Source organism: Kogia breviceps, chromosome X (genome assembly GCF_026419965.1).
Source record: "Kogia breviceps isolate mKogBre1 chromosome X, mKogBre1 haplotype 1, whole genome shotgun sequence".
Lineage (NCBI taxonomy): Eukaryota > Metazoa > Chordata > Mammalia > Artiodactyla > Physeteridae > Kogia > Kogia breviceps.
The window spans coordinates 19,550,796-19,572,080 of NC_081330.1; the positions used below are offsets into that span (position 1 = coordinate 19,550,796).

General features: G+C 45.9%; 1 protein-coding gene across 2 annotated transcripts; it reads right to left on the reverse strand.

Annotated features, from left to right (window-relative positions):
• Window positions 1-1,390: 1,390 nt before the first annotated feature.
• On the reverse strand, window positions 1,391-20,638 carry UTP14A (UTP14A small subunit processome component). Of its 2 annotated transcripts, none has more exons than XM_059050943.2 (15): window positions 20,503-20,638; window positions 19,370-19,448; window positions 18,189-18,259; window positions 17,613-17,677; window positions 15,573-15,715; window positions 15,113-15,268; window positions 9,839-9,958; window positions 9,646-9,740; window positions 8,691-8,814; window positions 8,531-8,608; window positions 7,498-7,888; window positions 5,042-5,448; window positions 4,098-4,288; window positions 3,869-3,968; window positions 1,391-1,828 (listed from the first exon to the last, which is right to left on the reverse strand). In XM_059050943.2, exons 1-15 carry the CDS (start codon window positions 20,526-20,528, stop codon window positions 1,556-1,558), a joined length of 2,319 nt encoding a protein of 772 aa, XP_058906926.1. In that variant the 5' UTR covers window positions 20,529-20,638; the 3' UTR covers window positions 1,391-1,555. The 2 variants fall into 2 exon arrangements, with proteins under 2 accessions (XP_058906926.1, XP_058906927.1); XM_059050944.2 differs by having other exon boundaries at window positions 19,370-19,445; window positions 20,503-20,615.
• Between the last annotated feature and the right edge of the window lie 647 nt (window positions 20,639-21,285).

A 21,285-nucleotide genomic window follows, 5' to 3' on the forward strand; every position in this document is an offset into this window, starting at 1 on the left:
GCTGGGACGGAGGTGGCAGCTTTGTGCTCAAAAGAGTGAAAGAGAAGGTTATGGTCTCTTCAAGGGAGGCAGGAGTGGACAGAGGTCCACCATTCCCCCTCACTGGCTACTGACTTAAAGTGACAACCAGCAAGTGGATCACGGATAATCTCAAACCAATGGATAACTTAAAAATACCCCTTGAGCTCTGAACCCTCTCAACATATACAGTTCCCTTCCCAGCACAGGGCAGGTTCTTCAGAGGATGAGCAATGGTAGTCTGGACCCACAGCTGCCACTGGGAATTTTATAGACATTTATGGTGTGGCGTGGCTTTTGGCTTCGGAGTTCGTCTAGGGTCCCACCGCTTAGTCACTAACTGAAATCTTAAGCCTCTAAAATAAAGGCATTGGGAGTAGTTACCTTTGAGGTGGAAACACTTGGGAACGGATCTGGAGAGTGATGGGCTCAGAAAAGAGAGCCATATTGGTGGGGGGCATTGCAAAAGAGTATTCGTCGAGTGACAGAACTTCTGGCCCAGGGATTACAAATGTCTGCAAAGCTCCTGAAACTATGTAAAATGGTGTAGGTGTTTGTGCATTTTTCTGGGGAGGGCTCATAACTTCAAATTCTCAGAGGGTTCTGTGACACACAAAAATTAACCCCCATCTTGGTCTAAAAAGAGTGGGGGGACCCGTCTCCAAGGCAGGAGGTGAAGTGTAGTAGTGGCTATGTCCTTTCGGAATCAGTGGAGGGGTTTCTCCAATTCCTTGTGAGGAATCTTGGCTGCAGGGGCCCTTTCGATACATATTGTCATCCAGAGAAAGGCAGGTTCCTCAGAGCACAGAAGCGGATGTAAACTGCCATGTAGCAAAGTAATGCTTGAATAAACTATAAACAATGGTGAGGAGTTGGCCCTGCATTAGGAAGTAAAGAGAATAGAGCTTTACTTCTGAAAGCTCATCTACCTCATCTGTAAAGTAAGGGTAAAAGTGCTGACTACTCTAGACAGCAACCTGTGTAAGCCAGGAGGCTCCCATGAAAAGAAAACCATAGTGGTTAGACTTAAAGGTGAACCCAGCCTCAGCACCATCCTAGGACCAGCCCCGAGCAGAATCCAATCGAATGATTTGTGCATACTGCTGCTAGGTTCAGAGGTTAAGAATATACAGTGTTTCATTACTATCCCTGACTCTTTGAACTGGTTGTTTACCGTTATATCCAATATGATGGATTTAAGGTTGTAGGCTAGGGTAACTTCCCTCCAGTCCAATTTAGGACAGCATGGTCCTTGGTAAGAAAATGAGGCCCCCTGACAAGTGCGACTGGAGAAATGCAATGGGGAGCATGCAAAGCTGTCTTGTCGAACTTGAAGGAAACAGGAAACGACACAGAACACACTCGAGTTAAATAGATTTTTAAAACGCCTTTATTTCTAAAATGTGGCTTAACTACACCCGCAGTGTGCTAAGCCAGTTTTGGAACTGATCCTGCAGCTCGGAGTAAAACCGAGCCAATACGGAGGAGCAGTCAGGGCTCCCAGTTCCGGGCACCAAGGTGTCACTACTCCAGCAACTCAATGTACAGAGTTTTTCTTCAGCTGTTTTTTGTGACGTACGGAGAGTCGTTTTGGATTTCTCTGTACGACAGAGAGGTCTGACCTTGAGGAAGACCGGTAGCCCACATCCTCTGCTTTTATAGGCTTAATGACATGGCCTGGCTTGGTGACAATCTTGGGCATAGTCAGCGTTTGGAAGGCCCTCTGGGTGTTCCATGTAGATCCTATAGGGGTCTGAATGGTCCTTTCAAATTGCTGATGGTGTGTGAATGGATATGGAAGCATCCGCACCTAGAGAGGAAGGCAGGGTGACGTGGGTATTGTCACGTGGGTATTGTTACAGGCCTGGCATGAGCCAGGCCTGTAAACTCTAATGGCACCTGGTCAGGTAGTTTTAGCACATAGGCCACAGTTCTACACAATGGCTGCAGTGAGTGAAGCTTTTGAGAGGCTAAGGTACCCCCATGCCCCCATCCAACCTTAGGAGTGCCAATCTGCTTGATGGCATATGGGAGTAGAGGGGCCTAATTTGGATTAGAACCTCCCTTCCCCCAGGCTTACGCAACAATCTAGGGATTGAAAAACCATCCCAACAAGGCCCCTGCAGCTATAGGAACACTACAGGAGCTGCGGGTTACTGGCCCCCAGTGGGTCTCCCTATACAACATTGTGACTTCAAGACACATCTGAGTATTGGTGTATCTCTGTGACTCTCCTACCCTCTTCATGCTCTGAATCCCTTCCTTTCCTCCCCTTCATTCACAGGATTGATGTTTTACGGAACCCAAAAATTTACTCCTGAATCCTGAACTCTACCAGGCTATTATTACACTTAGCTTCATGCTCTTCCCAAGTCTCATTTCCTTGTCCAGGATTCTTCTCCACTCCACCAAAGCGCTACCTTCAGACATATAAATAATCTTTAAACACCTCCCCAATGGCCAAAGAGTAGCAAAAAGATGTAAGCAGAAAAACGGTAAGTTACAATCAGTAGTCTCCAGAGATACTCAATGGAACACTCAAGAGAAGCTGAGTACTGCCGGGCAATCCTGGTGGTGGTAGAGGACACAGATTCTTTAGGTTAAGGGTGGGTCTTAGTGGGGTTGATAGCTAGATCTGTGCATGTCACCCAGAGCAAAAGAAAAGAAAAAAACACCTGCACAAAATATCCAGTCTTGGGGGGTTTCCCCCCTTTGGCTCAAAGTGCTTTATTCTATTGCATGCTGGGACCTGAAGTGTATATAGCTTATTAAAAAGATGAGGAAAATCAAGGGAAATTCTTGGAAAGTTATTTGTCAATTTACTGTGACTGTATTAAAAAACAAATAGTTAAGATTCCTGGAAGGGAAGGGTGATCTTGATTGAGGTCTGTACTCTGCCCTTCACCTAGAATCCGGGCCCGGTGAAGCACCCCTTTTCTCTCCGTCTTATCCCATAACTGCTTGTTCATTGCCTATTTTCTGCTTATGTATCCTCAACTGGGATTACAATTCAATTTATGCAGCAAAATAAGATCAAAAGAGTATTACTGAAATGATATTTTCTCCTCTCTTCTGTACCTATTAAATAGCCCTCCCCCACTTCAGAAGGAAAAATACAACTCATTTCAATATTAAACTGGCTGGGGACAGATCACAGGGCCACAGACCTTCAGAACTGAAGGGAACATAAAGGTCACCAAGTCCAATCTCATTCCCAAATCCCTGTAACACATGCTCACAACCCCAGAGCAACCCCTTCTCTCTTCTGACCGGCAGAAAGTTTTTCCTTGAACTCTGCCTTTCCTCTAACTTCTACTTTATGTGGCTTCCACACGACAGCCTTCAATATACTTGAAGACCACGATCATGCTCCAATCTGCTCCTCTCTTGGGTAAACATCCCTAACACATTATCACATGACACAATTTAAAATCTTTTCATTGTCCTGAACAAGTACCAGTTGGTCTTCATTTTTCTTAAGATGCAGCTTAAACCTATAGCCTCTGAACATTACTTGGACTATAAACACAAGCCTGCAGAATAGCAATTCTTAGTTTGGTGAGACCCATTTGCATCAGCATTATCTGGGGGTACTAGCTGAAAATGCAGATTTGGGGGCCTCACCATTGCTGCAAAGATTATCCTTTAAGTTTTAACTTTCCCAGCCAGTAATTGAAACAGCAGAGTCAATTTGGAATTATTCATCTCAGAGCCAGTGAAAACAAAAATAGATCCAACTCTGTGGCCAAGATCACACATCCCTCTTGACCACAGAGCACCAGAACGCTCCTCCCAAGCAGGAGAGCCAGGCAGCAAAGGGGAGGCTGCTAAAGAGCTCTCTATCCCTCACCTGATGAGCCACTGCATGGATGTTCCGCTTCTCATTGAGAATCACATTTGGCAAATTCTTGTCTTTCCTTGGAGGACCCTCAGGGGCTTTAATGAGAAACCTGGAAAGCAGAACAGCAGGACGTCTGACTAAGAGCATTAAGGACTTAGTCAAAAGGGCAGAGAGGATGCACGAGGGTGAAGTGGGAGAACTTGGTGCCCTTCTGACAGGTTTTCTTCCCTGTTCTTACCGGCGTCTCTTCTTGGCACTGGGCTTCAGGCCCACACCACCCCACTCGCCCCAGCCAGGCAGAGTCAGGTCCACGTCCTTCGGCTTACTCGCCTCCACAGCTTCCCTCTTCTCTTTCAAGAAGTCTCTGATGACATCATCCCCAGCAAAAGCTTCCTTTATCATCTGCCTTTGATCTCTCTCTTCATCTTCCTGGGAAGAAATGAACAACAGCTACAGCTTGCCTCCTGAGCCGAGGTTCGTGGCAAGACCGCTCAAATGCTGGGTCGTGACATTTTAGCGCCCCCTAGGGGGAAGTGCGGAACAGTGATGGTCTTGCACTACAAGCCCATCGGCAGCCAATCAAGCTCCAATCTTCTCTCTAGGGTAAATATCCCTAGCTCATTATCATATGACACAATTTTAAACTTTCAATAAGGAAATTGCAGGGTAGAGGAAGGAACAGCCTGTGTTAGGAGGGGGAGCTCCAAGCGGGCCTGGCCAGAATGTGGAAGTCCTCCAGCTTATATCTCTGAAAAGACAGGCACCAGGGCTCCTCATTTGAGCAGTTTCAGTGCCTTAATCGGGGAGCCCCCCCAGATCATTCGAGATCCCACTGAGTAGAGCAAAATATTGTCAACAGCTCACTGACTCACCTTTGAGTTGTCCTGCCTGGCATCTGGTCAGAGCTTTGAGTGACTCCCTCTTTCCTCTGAGGGCTTTAGAGTCACCCCAGGGAGGATTCGGTGGCTCAGAATTTAAGGTGAGGGAGTCTCAGTGGCACTCACAAATTTGCATCTACTAAACTGTCACTGGGACCAGCCGGGGCCATACTATTCCAGACCTCTTAACTGCCACCACGTGCCCTCAGCACAAAACTTCACTGATTCTATTCCTCGCGCAGGAAGGACACCTTCCACACCAGGTCTGACACCCCCCAATGGCCATGACCCTGGCTCTGCTCACCAACTCCTCTACTGTCGTGGGAACTGCCAAGGACTTCATGGAAGGAGATTTTGTGGTCAGGAGGTTCTGGAGATCAATCATTTGCTCCTTCCTTTTCTTCTCCTTGGGGACACCAAGATGATTACTTGGGTTCCTCTCCAACTGCTGCCCTTCTACCGCAGCTCTGGGAAGCTCCTTGTTTTGAAAACATCCTTCTTTGCCCAGCTCCTCCAGTTCGTCCAGAGTCCGTGCCCTCTCCGGCCTCTGCAGCAACAGAGGCTCCTCTTCCTCCCCGGCAGGTTCCTCTCTCTGGACCGCCAGAACTGTCCTCGTTGAACTCAGTTCTTGCTTCCTGGACTGATGGTTCTCCCTGTTGAGTTTCTGAGACAGTGCCCTCAATTCAGACAGCACCTCCTGGCTGCTAAGATCTGGGGGAAGAAATGAAAGCTGTCGGAAAAGTAGGGTGGGAGCTGCCTTGTCAACAAGCGTCTACCGACCTCTCGCTGGGCGCTGGGCACCATGGGAGACATGCTAACGAGGACAAATGGGTAAGAGAAGATGCCATTCGCTGGATCTCCCGGCGAGTTCACTAATCATTACCTGTCAAGTCGCGGACAATGGAGTTTAGGAGTTAAAAGCAGCATGTTGGGAAGCAGATGTCCGGGTCCTATTCCCAGCTTTGCCAATGACTGACTCACTGTATAACTGGAGCTGTGGCTTAATTTCCCCGTAGAGTAAACTCTGCTTGGAAAGATCACCCCAAATTCCAAATTTGTATTAAAAGAGCTGTTTCAGCCAGTGGCCTCTAAATTCAACTTCATTGTCATTTATTATTTGTAATTGCTAAAAAATTGTGATTTCCAATTTGTAATTTACACTGTAATTTCCTACTTGTAAAAACTGTATCCAGCATTGTTTTATCTTAAAGCAGCATTTCACAATCTGCTGTGGCAGAGTGAAGTAGCTCGCATTTTCCAGCCATGAGCATCATCTGAGCAAATACTGCTAGTCTCTGAGAGCCCTGAGGGAAACACAGCCATGACATGCTTCTAAACTGTCCTTTGCATTGACTCAAGTTGCCTCCATTCCCAAGTTCATCCTGCTCTCTAGCTCTGGCTTGAAGCCATTGGAAGAAGCTACTGAGATCTGGCCTGAGGACATGCATGTTTATTTTCAAGGACCAACTTTCCTTGCTCATTTTGTTTGGAGTCCATGCCTCCCCACCGTTTTAGGATACTATTTTCCCAAAGGTTTGGGATCATTCTATTTATCATCCAAGGAAATCCAAATCCACCTTTCACGCCACAACCAACTGTTCTACACATTTCACTAGACGGGCAGCTTTTGAAGGGACTTGGGAGGAACCATCTCGGCCTGCGGTGCTGCTTTCTACAATCCTCTTGGAAGCGACTGCTTGCAATTATTATTATTATTATTATTATTATTATTATTATTATTATTATTATTTTTGCGGTACGCGGCCCTCTCACTGTTGTGGCCTCTCCCATTGCGGAGCACAGGCTCCGGACGCGCAGGCTCAGTGGCCGTGGCTCACGGGCCCAACCGCTCCATGGCATGCGGGATCTTCCGATCGGGGCACAAACTTGTATCCACTGCATCGGCAGGTGGACTCTCAACCACTGCACTACCAGGGAAGTACTGCTTGCAATTATTAATCCCAGAAGTCTTTAGCTGAAAACCCTAAGTAAAGGTCCTCCAATACATTCTAAATGACAGCTCTAAAACCCCCCCCCCTTTTTTTTTTGCCACTGAAAAAGATTCTTGCTGTCGTGTAAATGCATTCATTATTCCTCTAGGAAATATAATCGGACCCAAGAATCTGTCCAGATCCAGGTGATTTCTGAAGGCAGTTAGTTTCCTAAGCAGGCTTTATAACGCCCTGCTTTGTCCCCAGAATGGGAACTCTGACCTGCCTTAAGGGTGCTAAGGCTGCTAATTAATATATAACATGCAAATCGAGTCTGAGCATGGCATAACAATTCTGATTTACCCTGTAACTTGTGGAGTCATTCATTCCTATCAAGAAAATCACACCCCATATCAACATATCAACCAGCATTACGGACAGAAAACTGCAGCAATGATTTGAAGACATTTCATAATGCCTCAAAATACGCCTCTGTGTCTGTGGGTGTGAACGACTTTCAGATTTGCCAGTCCACCACATGCACTTCTCGCTGGCTTGTGGGTACCAGTGATGTTAACTCCTGCCCTTCCTTCAAGGATGGTGTACTTCTGTCTTTCTGAAGACTGAACACACACTCTAGAGCCATGCAGATGCCTTTGAAGGAAAATGGTCATTACAAATCTGTTTTCTCTTCAGGGACCCAGGGCACTCTCTTGAAAGTGCCTAGAGCCTAGTCACTGTGACACAGGTGGGCGGACCCAGCTTTGCTCTCAGTCTGCCAAGAGCACCAGCACTGGGCACTGACCCCCTCTGGCCCACCACTGCTCACCTTTTGTTTCTTGGCTGCCCACCAAATTGGCGATCTGGTTGAACCCAGACTTTTGTCTAAGTGATCGCCTTTCCTCAAATTCTTTCAGCAGAATTTCTTCCGCCACCACCGGTCCTTCTTCCTCACTTTCAGGAGCCTCCTGGGCTGCAGGCTCTGCAAGTTCTTCAGGGTCCCCCTGGACCTCAGCCTCTTTTGTGTCACTGGAGTGATTCCTGAACATCCAGGGGTTCGGTCCATCTGCCTTCACCTGTACCTCATTCACCACGTCAGGGACAAAGGGTTCACCCTCTTCCTCTGCACCTCCCTCCTCTTCCGCACTCTCAGAGGCCACCTGGATCTTCTGCATCAGCTCTTTGTTCCTGGCCAATTGTTCCTGCATAGCCTGGCGAGCCTGGAGGAAAGGGTCACAACACAAGCACCTTGTCATTAGTGACCACAGTAACACCTTCCCCGGTCCATTTCTTAGAGCTGCCTCCTCTCAATTTGACTTAAGTATTTCTTACTGGTACCTACTGTTCAAACTACACATACACCACTGTGTTAACAGCTATGGAATAAAACGGAAGACAAATTTTTTGTCCTCAAGGAATCAACATGTGAAACAAGGTTTTAAAAAAAAACCCACACAACTCCTCTCCCCTTTAACTGGACTTGCCTTCAATGCTGTTTCCCTTTCATCTCTCCCTTTCCATCTTGTTCCTTGGTCATTTTCCTCTCTGCCTTAGAGATTTTCTGATGCCTTTTTAGAGTCCTGGTTTTCTAAGCATCCTCATGGCTCTTTCCCAAATCTGCTTCTGCTAGCATCCTTATGGATTTTCCTTTCTTTCCTCCAATTCCATCTTTGATTCTTAAGAGAATGGTATTGTTTTACATATATTGGTAATCTGAACACACAGTGATCCCCCCGGTAATACTAGAGAGTAGCCTCGGAGTCCCCTTGCTGAAGTTGTCTTAAACCAGAATAAAACTTAAGGCTTTATCTACACAGCTGAACAGCGAGCCTGGATGGTCTCTCACCCTAATGGTCTCTTACCTCCAGGTCATACTTGGCCATAATTGCCTTTGACTTTGCCCATTTCCCACTGTTCTGGTGCTTAAGGCTCATTCGCTCCTGGAAAGAAAGGGCAGAGTGAGATCCTTATTGCTTTCCGGGGAAAGCTGGTTCAAGGGTTGGGGGCCAGAGGCAGCCTCACCATCATTCTGGCCTTTTCGAGTTTTTCCAGTTCTTCCAATGCTGCAGCAGGACTGACCTTCCGCAGCTTCTCGAACTCTTTTAGGGCTTGCTTGGCCTTTCCTTTCTTCAGAAGTTTGTGATACCTATAGGATGAGAGAGGTACGGGGGAAGAGATTTAGCTGAACCACTGGCGCCACACACGAGTGCCCTGCCACATAAGGCGTTCCCCTATGTGGGCGAATGGAACAGACATCACAGAGCTAGCTGACTGTACGGAGCTGGCTCGAGACCTGTGAGGCCCTGCGGGACTCTCAGTCCCTGCAGGCCCCAGGGCAGACCTCTGCAGAGTAAAGAGTCCCCTCTGCTTCTAAAACGCAAGGGAAGAGCAGAATAGGATCCAAAGAGGCAAAAAGGCAGGAAGGAAGCCCTACTGGCGTCCACAGCTGTAGAACTCAAGAGCTCATTCGGCAGACCCACTCTGTGATGCCCTGGAAGGGAGAGAAAGTAATTGAACAGTCCTCTTTTTAGCAAAACCAAGACAGAAAGCCAAAGCCACAGGAGCAGGTACTACCGAAGGAGGCAAAACTCTCTGAGGTTGGTTTGAAAAAGAAAGAGGCTAGACACTACTCTTTGGGACCTCTCCTACATGACCCCAGCCGCCACGGGCAAGGTTCTCTCCTAAGGACTTGAGATTCTTCCTCGTCACTTTCTTCCATGGAACCCAAGGCCGGTGGTACACAGGGGCCTCCTTACTTTTTTTTTTTTTTTTTTTTGTGGTACGCGGGCCTCTCACTGTTGTGGCCTCTCCCGTTGCGGAGCACACGCTCCGGACGCGCAGGCTCAGCGGCCATGGCTCACGGGCCCAGCCGCTCCGCGGCATGTGGGATCTTCCCGGACCGGGGCACGAACCCGTGTCCCCTGCATCGGCAGGCGGATTCTCAACCACTGTGCCACCAGGGAAGCCCCCTCCTTACTTTTTGCTTTTGATTTTCTTCTCTCTTCGAGCCCTGGCCTCATAGTAGGACTGCAGGGCCCGGGCCCTCTGAAGCTCTGCTCGGCGCATCTTCACCTATAACGAATGACATTTACAGTGACCCCTGGGCTTAATGGCAAACGCTGGGAGAAAGAGAGCATGCCTGGGTGGATCAAAGGGCCTAGCACACTTACCTCTTCCAGGCTCATGGCTTTGAGAGAGGCCTTTTCCATGGGAGTCAGTAAAGGGTCTGTCACCGGCTGCTTGTTCTTATGGAGGAGATTAAAAATCTCCTGCTCCAGGGGAGTTCTTGCCTTAAGGAGGTAACAGAACACTCTAAGTCTTAAATCATGCTCCTAGAGTCTCCCTCTTTACAATTCTATGGCCATCTACTCTATGACATTATAATTGGAATCACGAACTGGATAGGATTGACTGTTACAGCAAGAGAAGGGGGTTCCAGGCTCGCTGTTCGGCTGTGTAGATAAAGCCTTAACTTTTATTCTGATTTAAGACAGCTTCAGCAAGGGGACTCCGAGGCTACTCTCTAATATTACGGGGGGGTGGGTGGGTGGGGTGGGGATCACTCTGTGTTCAGATTACCAATATATGTAAAACAATACCATTCTCTTAAGAATCAAAGCAGGATGCCCTTAAGGCTAATGCTGGCAGGAGAGAGGAACAGCAGTACCAAATTGTCAGTCTTCAGAGTTGCAAAACAGAACGGTCCCTGTATTGTTATGTATATTTGAAGCACAACACTCTTAACATAAAGTTAGAGACCTCAGATCCATATCAGCCTCCTTTCAAGAATATTTCTAGAGAAAAGGGGAGGTTAGGTCTTAAGATGAGCACAAAAAGACACTGCCTTTAACAATAAGACCTTCAGGTAATTAGCCTGCTTCCTGACAGTTCAAATTTAACTCTCATCAGTTTCTAACTTTGGCTCCAACTCCTCAGTTGCCAGTTAACTTCGCATACTAGGTGGTGTCTATACGGATGAAATGAATGGACTGTGAACCAGTGACTTTACATGTCAACAAAAGACCCCATTTGCTGCTTGACTGATATTGTCAGGATGGCTAAAATAATCAGGCTGATCGTGTCATGGTCTACTTTGGCAAGGCACAAAGACAGCCTGGGGCAAGAGCCAGTTTCAAATCTCATGCACGTATTTTATGTGGTTTTCTTCAACGGCCATATACATCATGGTCAGTGTTAAAACTTACAAGTATGTGGACAAATGCATAAACACACATCATCACACGTTACACGGCACTATTTATCTAACCATAAACCTATTCTACTGAATAGTAAAGGTGCATGTTCTTCCATTTTTAGTATTTGAAGTGTAATCAATCACAGGCTACAAAGTGATTTATATTACAATGTTGTAATCTCCCTCCAACTCAATTCAATTTACAAACACTTATTGATTGCAGCTACAAGTACCTACGTTCCAGGTACTTGTGCAGGGTGCTAGGAATACACAATTAAGATAGTTCCTGTCCTCATAGAGCTCATAACCTTTCAGAGGAAAGAGACATATGCACCATTAACAACATAATGGGTTAAATATTAGTCCACAGGAGTAATCACAGAGGAAGGAACAATTAATTCTGATTAGGAGGTGGGGCAGGCTCGGGGAAGGAAGACTTTTTGAATTAGGCTTTGAGGTATAAGCACAATTCTACAAGGAGGGGGAAAAAGCCAAATGGAGAGATGAGTATAAGCAAAAACAGACCTAGAGAAAGCAAAGGTATGTCAGGGAACAATGAACTGTCCAGTGTAGCTAAGATGCCAGGCACTTCTGGCTTATTCTGTAAGTGGAGAGCCTTTTGAAGGATTTTAAGCAGGAAAGAGATCATCGGTTTTGTGTTTTGGAGAGAAAATCCTGGTGATTGTGTAAGGGGTTCTATGAAAGGTGTCAAATGAAAATGAGGAGAGGAACCAGGGATGTGAGAGTTATTACAGAGACAGAATTACAGGACTAGACCCCCTGCATGAGCTGGGGATGCTGGTAGTTGAGGGGAAAAGGAGTTATGCCATTGACTGAGTTATAGCATGAAGGTCGTGGTACAGAGTTTCAGGGTCTGGGGAAGGAAAATTCCAGGCTTTCTTTGTTGTTGAGAAGTTTAGGTGCACAGGGGAGAGCCAGGTGAGGCCTGCTAGTCATATGGAACATGGGCCTGGAACTCAGAAGGAGTTGAGAGTGATCTGTACCATGTTTACAGAGCAAGAATAAAAAGGACTAAGAAGAGTCAGATAAAAAGCAAAACAAACAGACAAGAAAACAACAGCAGGACTACATCACAGAAGCCAAGGGAAAAGTTTTAACCACATGATGTGTTAATAGTGTCAAATAGGCTGAAGATGCAGAGGACTTGGGATCTGCCTATTGGGAGGCCCCTTGCTAACACCTTCTGAGAAGTTTCAGGAAGGCACTAGGGGAAGAAGGCGAGAGAATGGAGACCAGCTCTTCCCAAAGCATGTTCCTCAGCAGCTGACAAGATTTACTTCATTTTTTAAAAGTTTAAAATTCAATGCGTTCGATTTTTTTTTTTTTTTGTAGTACGTGAGCCTCTCACTGCTGTGGCCTCTCCCGCTGCGGAGCACAGGCTCCGGACGCACAGGCTCAGCGGCCATGGCTCACGGGCCCAGCCGCTCCGCAGCATGTGGGATCCTCCCGGATCGGGGCATGAACCCGTGTTTCCTGCATAGAAAGGCAGACTCTCAACCACTGCACCACCAGGGAAGCCCTCCACTGCGTTCGATTTTTAATAAAATCAGTCTGTCCTACCTGGGTTAGAGTTAGTCATAGGGGTTTCTTTACTATCTTTTCATAGCCTTTAAAAGGCTAGCGTAGGGGCTTCCCTGGTGGCGCAGTGGTTATGAATCTGCCTGCCAGTGCAGGGGACATGGGTTCGAGCCCTGGCCCGGGAAGATCCCACATGCCACGGAGCAACTAAGCCCATGTGCCACAACTACTGAGCATGTGCTCTAGAGTCCACGAGCCACAACTAGTGAGCCCGCGTGCCACAACTAGTGAAGCCTGCGCGCCTAGAGCCGGTGCTCCACAATGAGAAGCCACCACAATGAGAAGCCCAAGCACTGCAACGAAGAGTAGCCCCCGCTTGCCACAACTAGAGAAAGCTCGTGCGCATCTTGCAAAGACACACAACAGCCAAAAATATAATAAATAAATAAATAATTTTTTTAAAAAAAGTCTAGCATGCACTGTGGACCGCCAATCTCCAGTAGGGGCACGTGGCACTTTCTAGCAACGGAACCCTACCAAACCCCCCACCCAGTCCCACTCCCAGGGCATACTGAGAAAGCAAGGTTTTGAGGAGAACACTTTGGGAAATGCTAGTGTCGGCTGCCAGTGGAGGGAAGAAGGGAGTGGTGGGAAGTTACCTTACATCATTTCTAGCACTTTACAGTTTACAAATGCTTTCTCACACATTATCCCCTTTAATTCTTCTCAGCTAGAGTCAAACGGAATTTTAGGAAGCTGGACCAAAGCTACAAGTGCAGACATTTTGGATTCTTAATCTCCAGAAATACTAGTATATTGCTAGTCCTTGGGCTTTGCCCTCTAAGGCACTGCCAGCCACAAAGGACCCCCTGACTTCTCTGTGCCATGTTGGTATAATTTCTCAAAGATGAACCTTAGAATGAATGGTACAGCAGGTTTGTGTACAGCATTTGGGCCCCACTCTGTCTCACACAGGGAGTTCCTGGAGATCAGAGGCTGTGCCTTTCTCAGTGCACCCCCCCCATCTCATCTTTAATGACCAACTCGGCATTGACCTGCCATCTCTAAGATCATACCAGCATTTGGAAAAAGCAAGGTGCAGAACAGTGTGTAGTAGTACTACTACTTTTTTGATTAAAAAAATGAGGTAAGCATAAATATATCCATAAAACTCTTAAGTTAACAAAAAACGTATACAAAAAGTGGTGACCTCTGGGTGAGTATGGAGGTAAAAATGAGCAGATGGGGGACAAGGGTGGGGTCAGACTTTTCTCTATGTATTTTCTATACTTATTTTTGAATCCTGCAAATTGTATTAGCTCTTAAGTCTTTTCCCCTAAAGTCTCCCTTCCATCCTGCAGCCACACTTTAAACCTGATCTCTTTTTCATGTGGAAAAGGAAGCATCCTAGAAAGAGAATGGTGGTGATTTCAACAACAGTATCCGAAACAGAGCTTATCCCCGTAATAAGCAATGACTTGCTCACTTTCTAGCTATGGCGGCAAGCCATGTTTACTTTGATGATCTTTAATTATCTCAACTTCCTGACACTTAGGACACCATTTTTGGATTTATAGAAAGCAGAGAAGCCATCTATCCATGGTTTGGGCGCTGATGTTTTGAACTATTTTTCTACTAAAGACAGAACACGTTATAGACTGCATAACCAATGGTGTATCAGAAAAGAAAGGCTAGCTGTTCTGAAGTTGTTCAGACTAAAAATGAAACTTTAGGGACCGACACAGGATTACTAACTTTTAATTTTACTAATGGCATAACTACCGTTCCACCTCCAACCCCATCACTTACTACCACCATCATTTTATAAAGGAAAAGCTATTTCAACACCATTGAAGTGGAAAGAATAACCTCATAATAAAAAAGAGCTAGCAACCTTACACCACCATACTCACAATTGTCCTTTTACTTCAGACAGATGAAACACCTGCCAGAGATCATTGTTTGGGAAACCCAGCTCTAAAAAATATATATATATTTTTTCAGTACGTGGGCCTCTCACTGTTGTGGTCTCTCCCGTTGCGGAGCACAGGCTCCGGGCACGCAGGCTCAGCGGCCATGGCTCACGGGCCCAGCCGCTCCGCGGCATGTGGGATCTTCCCGGACCGGGGCACGAACCCATGTCCCCTGCATTGGCAGGCAGACTCGCAACCACCGTGCCACCAGGGAAGCCCTAAAATATCTTTTTTTATTTTCTGCAGCTCAGCTATAATGAGCTACTTGCTAAACATCTCATCATTACCAGCAATCTGCTATGTTTTAATGTGGCATCCTTTTCAAGCAAACTTCGGTTCTGCTGCTCGTATATCCCTCCTAAGGCATCATTATTGCTGCCAGGTTCCTGATCGTCCCAAGGTCAGAATGTTGGCTTTAAAAGCTTTTAAAAAAAATCCAGTGTGTGAAAAAGAAAACATCATTATGTTCCTGCTCTATTGGCAATCAGATGTGGTCACACAAAAACATGCAAATAACCGTGCAGTGGACAATCCAACCTGAGGAAGGGTGACGACAGAGCTACGGCAGCTGGCTACAAATCTTGCTCCCCTGCCCCCTCGCTTTCTGACCACTCAACTAAACTGACTGCGGCTGCCGTTTCGGCTTAACGTGTCCAACAAGACCAACTGCAGGCTCTGCAACGTCCACATGGAGCAACCTCACCTCCCAAGGTGTGCTATCCTCGCGTTGCACTTACCTTCCAGCCACTGACCACATGTTCGATGGGAGCAAAGACGGACTGCTGCTTGCTCAGGGGAAAAACCAGCTGCTCTGCGTGCCGGTTCTTCTGAACAACGGGGTCCCATTTGGAGAGGACTTGTGAGGTTTTGTTGAATGCCACTTCTCTGTGGATCTGAAACAGGCAAAGCACACAGAAAGAGCGAGCCACGAAATTAAGCACCAAACTCAAAGGACCAACAGGAAACTAAGAGGCCATGTTTCTTAGCTTAAGAAAGAATCAGGATGCTAGAGATGAGCTCTTGCTTACTTCTCAGGACTACGCTTCCCCTGAGATTAGTTTGAATCTTTTCCAGGGTGAGGCAACCACAACTTTCCTTCCTCCCATTTTTCAGGCCATCCCCCCTTCCCTTCTAACGCTATTTTTCCCTGTCAGTTCAATTTCTCCCCCTTAATGGACCACCTTTTCTTTGACTCACCCGCTCAATCTCTTCTCTGTGAAGGGGTAACTCCACAGTCTTCTTCGATTTGACTCTATTCAACTGCTTTTTCACGGCAGCCAATGAGGATGAAGTTTTAACAGGCTCAAGCAGATCCGAAAGGAACAGCTTTTCTCCTGATCCTGTAGAAAGGACAAACTTTCTGGTCAGACGGAGAAGTGAGGCAAAACCTCAACATCACATAGGGAGAGAGCTCAGTAGAAAATGCTGGCAGACAGGCAGGTGTGCAGGGAAGCAGGAATAGTCCTCTTACTTCAGTCACTAGCCAGAGGACGCCACTGCCTTCCTACATTCCCAAACGTGTTGGAAGGTGGAAGACAGAAAACTATTTAAAACAGTCATTTGCTTTTCTCCTGGTCTTTCTGCTTCCAGTCTTGCCCCACTTCAATTCATTCTTCACACAGCGGCCAGAGTGTTTTGAAAATGTAAATCATAGCATGCCACGATCCTGCTGAAAATCCTCCAATGGCTCTCCATTATACTTTGGTCCCTGTCTGTCTCTCCAACCTCATGTCATCCACAGATGGAGGCTGCTCCAGCCGCACTGGCCTTCTTCCTCTTCTTCAAACATGCTGAACATGTTTCTTCCTTGGCGCCTTTGCACTAGCTGCCCCCTCGCCTGGAATACTGCTCCCTGTCTTTGCATGGGTGACTTTTCTTGTTATTCAGATCTCAGCTTAAATTTTGCCTCTTCAGAGGCTTTTCATGCCCAGCCAACCGAAAACAGCCACTTAAAGTCACTTGACTGCATCTTCCTGTTGTAATTCGCTTATTGTCTCCCTGCACTAGAATGTAAGCTCCATGAAGTTGTGACCTACTCCTAATCGTAGTCCCAGAAACTGATATATGGTAGAGGCACAGTAAGTATTTGCTGAATGGATAAGCTTGGAAGAATCTATTGTTACCAGTTCTGGGAGGTTATGTTAATGGTTACTAGAAGCACATTAACTCATTCAAGCTGCGTAAGTTGTGAATATGGTGGAAAAGATTTGGCATCTAGACTTGTTATCAAGTTAAAATCAAGTTAAAACACTGCCATTTACTAGATCATATATTCTCAATCGGGGTGATATCATTCCCCCACCCAGGGGTAAAATCTGGTTCTTTGGTGGGCAGAGGTAAAAAGAAAAAAACAAAAAAAAACCCCACTTAGATACAGCCATCCCTTGGCATCCATGTGCAGGGGACTGGTTCCAGGACCCACCCAGAATACAGAAATCCAAGGATGCTCAAGTCCTTTGTATAAAATGGCACAGCATTGATATTTGCACAGAACCCATACACATCTTCCCATATATTTTAAATCATCTCTAGATTACTTGTAATACCTAATACAAAGTAAGTTCGATATAAATAGTAGCTGGTATGTGGGATAAACTCAAGTTTTGCGTTTTGGAATATTTTGAAATTTAAAATTTCAATCCACATTGGTTGAACCCACAGATGTAGAACCCACAGTTACAGAGGGCTGACTGTACTAGTTTTGTGTCCCTCCAAAGTACAGCCTTATCTAAGAAATCTTATTCCTGGTGGCAGAGTAGGCGAGGAGGGAGGAAGTGAGGAAAAGAAATGTCGAAAAAGGCTCCTCAGGGGAGCAATAAAGAAAAAAGTTTGAGAAACACTGTACTAGGTGAAGGTCCTTGAGAGGTAACTTGACTTCTCTGAGCTGCAGAAGTAGAGGAGAGATTATCTGCCTGTCCGAACTCAATGCACTGTGAGAACTGAAATAAAAATAAAATCAGGGACATGACTAAGCTCGTGAGAGGCAGCTGTCTTCATTCACATCCCTCTATCCTAGAAGTAGCTCATCAAGCTCAGTGGGAGACCTTGACTGTGGCCTTTTTGCCTTCTCCTAGAAATGGAAGAAATTCAAGAGCATCTGACTACCTTTCTTCACCCCCTCACACGGTAGTATTTATGGTATGATTCATTAACCACATCAAAAACAGCTGGAAAGTGACCATTATGCTTTTGGATCTCCACAAGTTCCATGCAGATAGTTTCCTTTGGTTAACTTACCTTCAGAACTGACATTGAACTCTGACACCTTCAGACTAGCCTCAGATCTCTCAGCCAATTTCCACCTGAAGTTAAGCAAAACAGAATACAGAAAGAATGGATACGTTTTGCTGGGGAACAAACACTTCTCTCTTCAAACAATGCTTTGGTTTCATTTCTATTCTAGAATCAGGTTTTGTCACAAAGCAACCAGGAAATCTGTTCCTAACCTGGACATGGTAGTCTAACCATCTCTTAATGTAGGCTCAGCCCCTCAAAAACAAAAGGCAATGCAAGGTAGGCATAGTGAAAGAGGTATTGGACTTGAATTCAAACATAGCTGGATTTGAATACTAGATCTGTCACTTATGAGCTGAGTGACTTTGGGACATGTCAATCTTATTTTCTAGTTGAAGAAACTGACATGCAGAGAGGATAAAAAACTTGCCTACAGTCTCCAAAGTACATGCTCAGTCTCCAAAGTACATGCTCTGACAACTGTATCTTCATTGTCTTAGGCACTCAATAAATGTTACCTGCAGATAAGTCTCATGGAATCAGCTAGTTATAACCTGTCCAAATTGAAGGGAATGTTACCTATTCTTTCCATCAAGTGAACTGATTGCTTCCAGAAGCTTTTGATGCTTTCTTTCTCCATCACTGTCCCCCTGGAAACAGAAAAGGAAATACCATCAGAATGATGAGGGGAGAGAAAAGACAGTATGGCAATTAAGGCCCATGTAAAATCTCTCATTCTTTTGGTCAGTGGAGAACTGGTGAATCAGATGAGGTCTGGCATGCAGGCATTCCAGCACAAATGGAAAGAAATGCTTCAATAAGCCAAACTTCCTCATGGTAAGGAACATAGAGCCTTAGTAACCAGAAGCTAATGCCATGCCTCTGTCTTAACTTGTTTTGAGAAGAAAAGTGCCATGAGAATGTTTCTGTATAGAATATATAGTGTGATCTGACACAGAAACTGACATAAAAAAAACCAATTTAAGTAGTTTTGTCAAGAGAATAAAGAGCTGGAATTCCTACAGCAGCTGTTGGAGACCCAGCTTAATTATGCATATGTATATTTCAGTCGGATAATCAAATAACCCTCTATGGAAATCCAAACTTGGGAAATCATATAATACCACGTGTTTTGGTCTTATATATTCAACTTAAGCAACCTGAGGACAGTGTATCTTATATACGATCTTGGAATTCCCATAGCACTTAATACAATATCATATACATGAAACACTAAATACAGGTATCCTCTGCTTTTTGAAAGTATGCTTTGCTTTACGCCACTTCGCTTTCACAAAAGACCTACATTAGTATCTGTTTTTGCTAACTGAACAAAATCCGAAGTGAAAATAGCGTCTAGCATTTGTTTTGCAGTGAGTTGCTATAGAGGCAGCACATACTCAGAGTGGCACCACCAAGCCCCTTCCCTGGAAACTACACTTAGCATCTCAGCATCAAGCTGCCATAGCTTTGAACTGTCTATGAGCATCTATGCTTTATCTTGATTTATTTTGTGTTTCCATTAGCAAGACGTGTCCTAAGGTAATAGCTTCTTTGCTTTATGCCATTTTAGCTTATGAAAGGTTTCGTAGGAACACTCTAATTTGGGTAGTGGTGGAAACCTGTAACTAATTTATTTGTGAGACCTGAGCAAGTATAAACAATGTTGTCACCCCTTTTCTTTCCAGGAAATGTGGCATCTACCCTAATTTTGAGGCAGAAGGGAAAATGGAGAAGGTGGCTTAGTGGGTGTCACCCACCTCATCTTCACTGGTGCTCAAGGGGTACTCTCTTGGCAAATCCTCTAGTTCTTCCTGTTGGTTTAAAGCCAGAAGGCTGCTAAAGAAGATAAAAGAGAAGTATTATCACTTGAAACAATTTTTCTTATATTGAAATGATCTCTAAAACATAACCTCAGTTCTTAGTACAGAATAGTCCTATCCCCTGGAAGAGGTGCAAACCAAGCAGTGTGAGCATCTTTGGAAATTTGTCAAGACATAAAATTTAGACTGCATAAGGCAGGCATCACCTGCAAGAGGTGAGCACTGGTTAGTAATACCCATACAGAACTGCATGAAAATGAAAAAGATCTAACACTCTTCAGTGACTGATTGGCACTCCATTTCCCACTGACCTCTGGTAGGCTGTAAAAATGTCAGACCCTAGGTAAGGTAGCAGAAGACGCTGTTGCTAGCCCTTGAGGCAAGGCAATATCACAATCAACATTTCTAAATCCTCCACATGGAAGATACCTGTAAAGTTGCAAGCTTACTTAAAAGTGACATTTTGATCATTTGTTCTCAGGAATAGGGAAACGGGGAATTGGAAGAAAGCAGCTGCAGCTTGCTCGGCAAAGTAGGTGCTTAACTTAGGAGACTGGTACCCAGAAACAAATTATAGAGTCTACCATTATCTAACGGTATATGTCAAACTCTACTAGGTACCCATTACTAAACAGATTATATTTAGTTCCCCCGGTGGGAGGCATGAAACGTCACAGAAAATGTCGTGGATGACTCCAACGAGCAAAGGTTTCCAAGATAAGAGGAGTTTATAACGCAGTCACTGTCTGCACGGAGGGTTGAAATGCTCCCCAGCAGCGGCAGAAAAAGGAGTCACGTGATGAGGAAAGTGCAACACGTTAACTTAGCTGGAGAGGGACAGGCCGCATCAGGACCAACAGGGATGAGACTAAAAAGCCAGGGAGTGGAGGGAGCGAATTAAATTAAATTAAAAGGGCTTTAAAGGACGGATCATGGAAATAGTAACTAATGGCGAAGTCTTGGGAGGGGAACAAGCGACGCCAGCTAAAAGGCGGCCTCCATTTTTCAAAAGCCCGGGAACCCGACCCGCAACGAAACCCAGACCCCTCTTCCCGTCCGCTACCCCTCACCTCTCCGCAGTCCGACTCGAGCTCATCTCACCAGCATGTATCTCACATGGGCCAGGAGCGGAAGCCGAAAGGAAAGCAATTTCCGTGCCGGCCGCAAAGCAATTTCTGCTTCCGCCAATCACGCGCGACAAGGTGCGTCACTTCCGGCCCGCCCCGAGGCGTGAGAGAAACTGGAGCCACTGCGGGAGGGTTCCGCTGGGAACCGGGAGACTGGAGATAGGAGCTTGTTAGCGGACGGCGCTTTGCTTACCCCACCCACCCCTCAGCTCTCTGGCGCGCCAGCGTATGTCCTCCTGGCCCCCCGGGTTCCCTCGCGGCCCAGGTGGGTGAGCTTAGCGGGAGGGTGCTGCGCTGTTGGGAACCAGGCAGAGCTTCCTGCGTCTGTCCGTGATCAACAGCGTCCTGCGAGCCTGCTGCCAGCCAGCTCGAGGCTTTATTGACCTCCCGGGAAGTGGCCAGCATCGTGCTAGGCCCTTGCGATCCGCCCATGGACAAAATCCCCTTTCACCCCGCGCCCCTTTGTAATTGCAGCTCTGGGTTCCTACTTCCCTACGTAACAAAGTTTCATCCAAGAATGGGCTGTGTCGGTGGCTGCAACTTCCTCATCTCCCATCAACATTTAAGAATTTTTTTACACAAATGCCCTTTAACTGTTGAGCTAAGAAAATGATTTGCCAGCCTCCATTTAAACATTTGGTAGTAATAGCAAAGCTATTTTATAGCTATATTTGAAAAATTACTAGTTGCAAAGGAAATTACTGGACAATCTAAAAGTCATAGCAT

What these genes read in the sequence shown, in the direction of transcription:
- UTP14A (XM_059050943.2), bottom strand. Translation starts at nt 20,528, where the DNA reads ATGAGCTCGAGTCGGACTGCGGAGAG. An exon ending in GTTCAATGTCAGTTCTGAAG is followed by an intron (nt 15,716 to 17,612) that starts GTAAGTTAACCA and finishes TCCTTTCTACAG; the next exon opens with GATCAGGAGAAAAGCTGTTC. An exon ending in AAGCCATGAGCCTGGAAGAG is followed by an intron (nt 9,741 to 9,838) that starts GTAAGTGTGCTA and finishes CATTCGTTATAG; the next exon opens with GTGAAGATGCGCCGAGCAGA.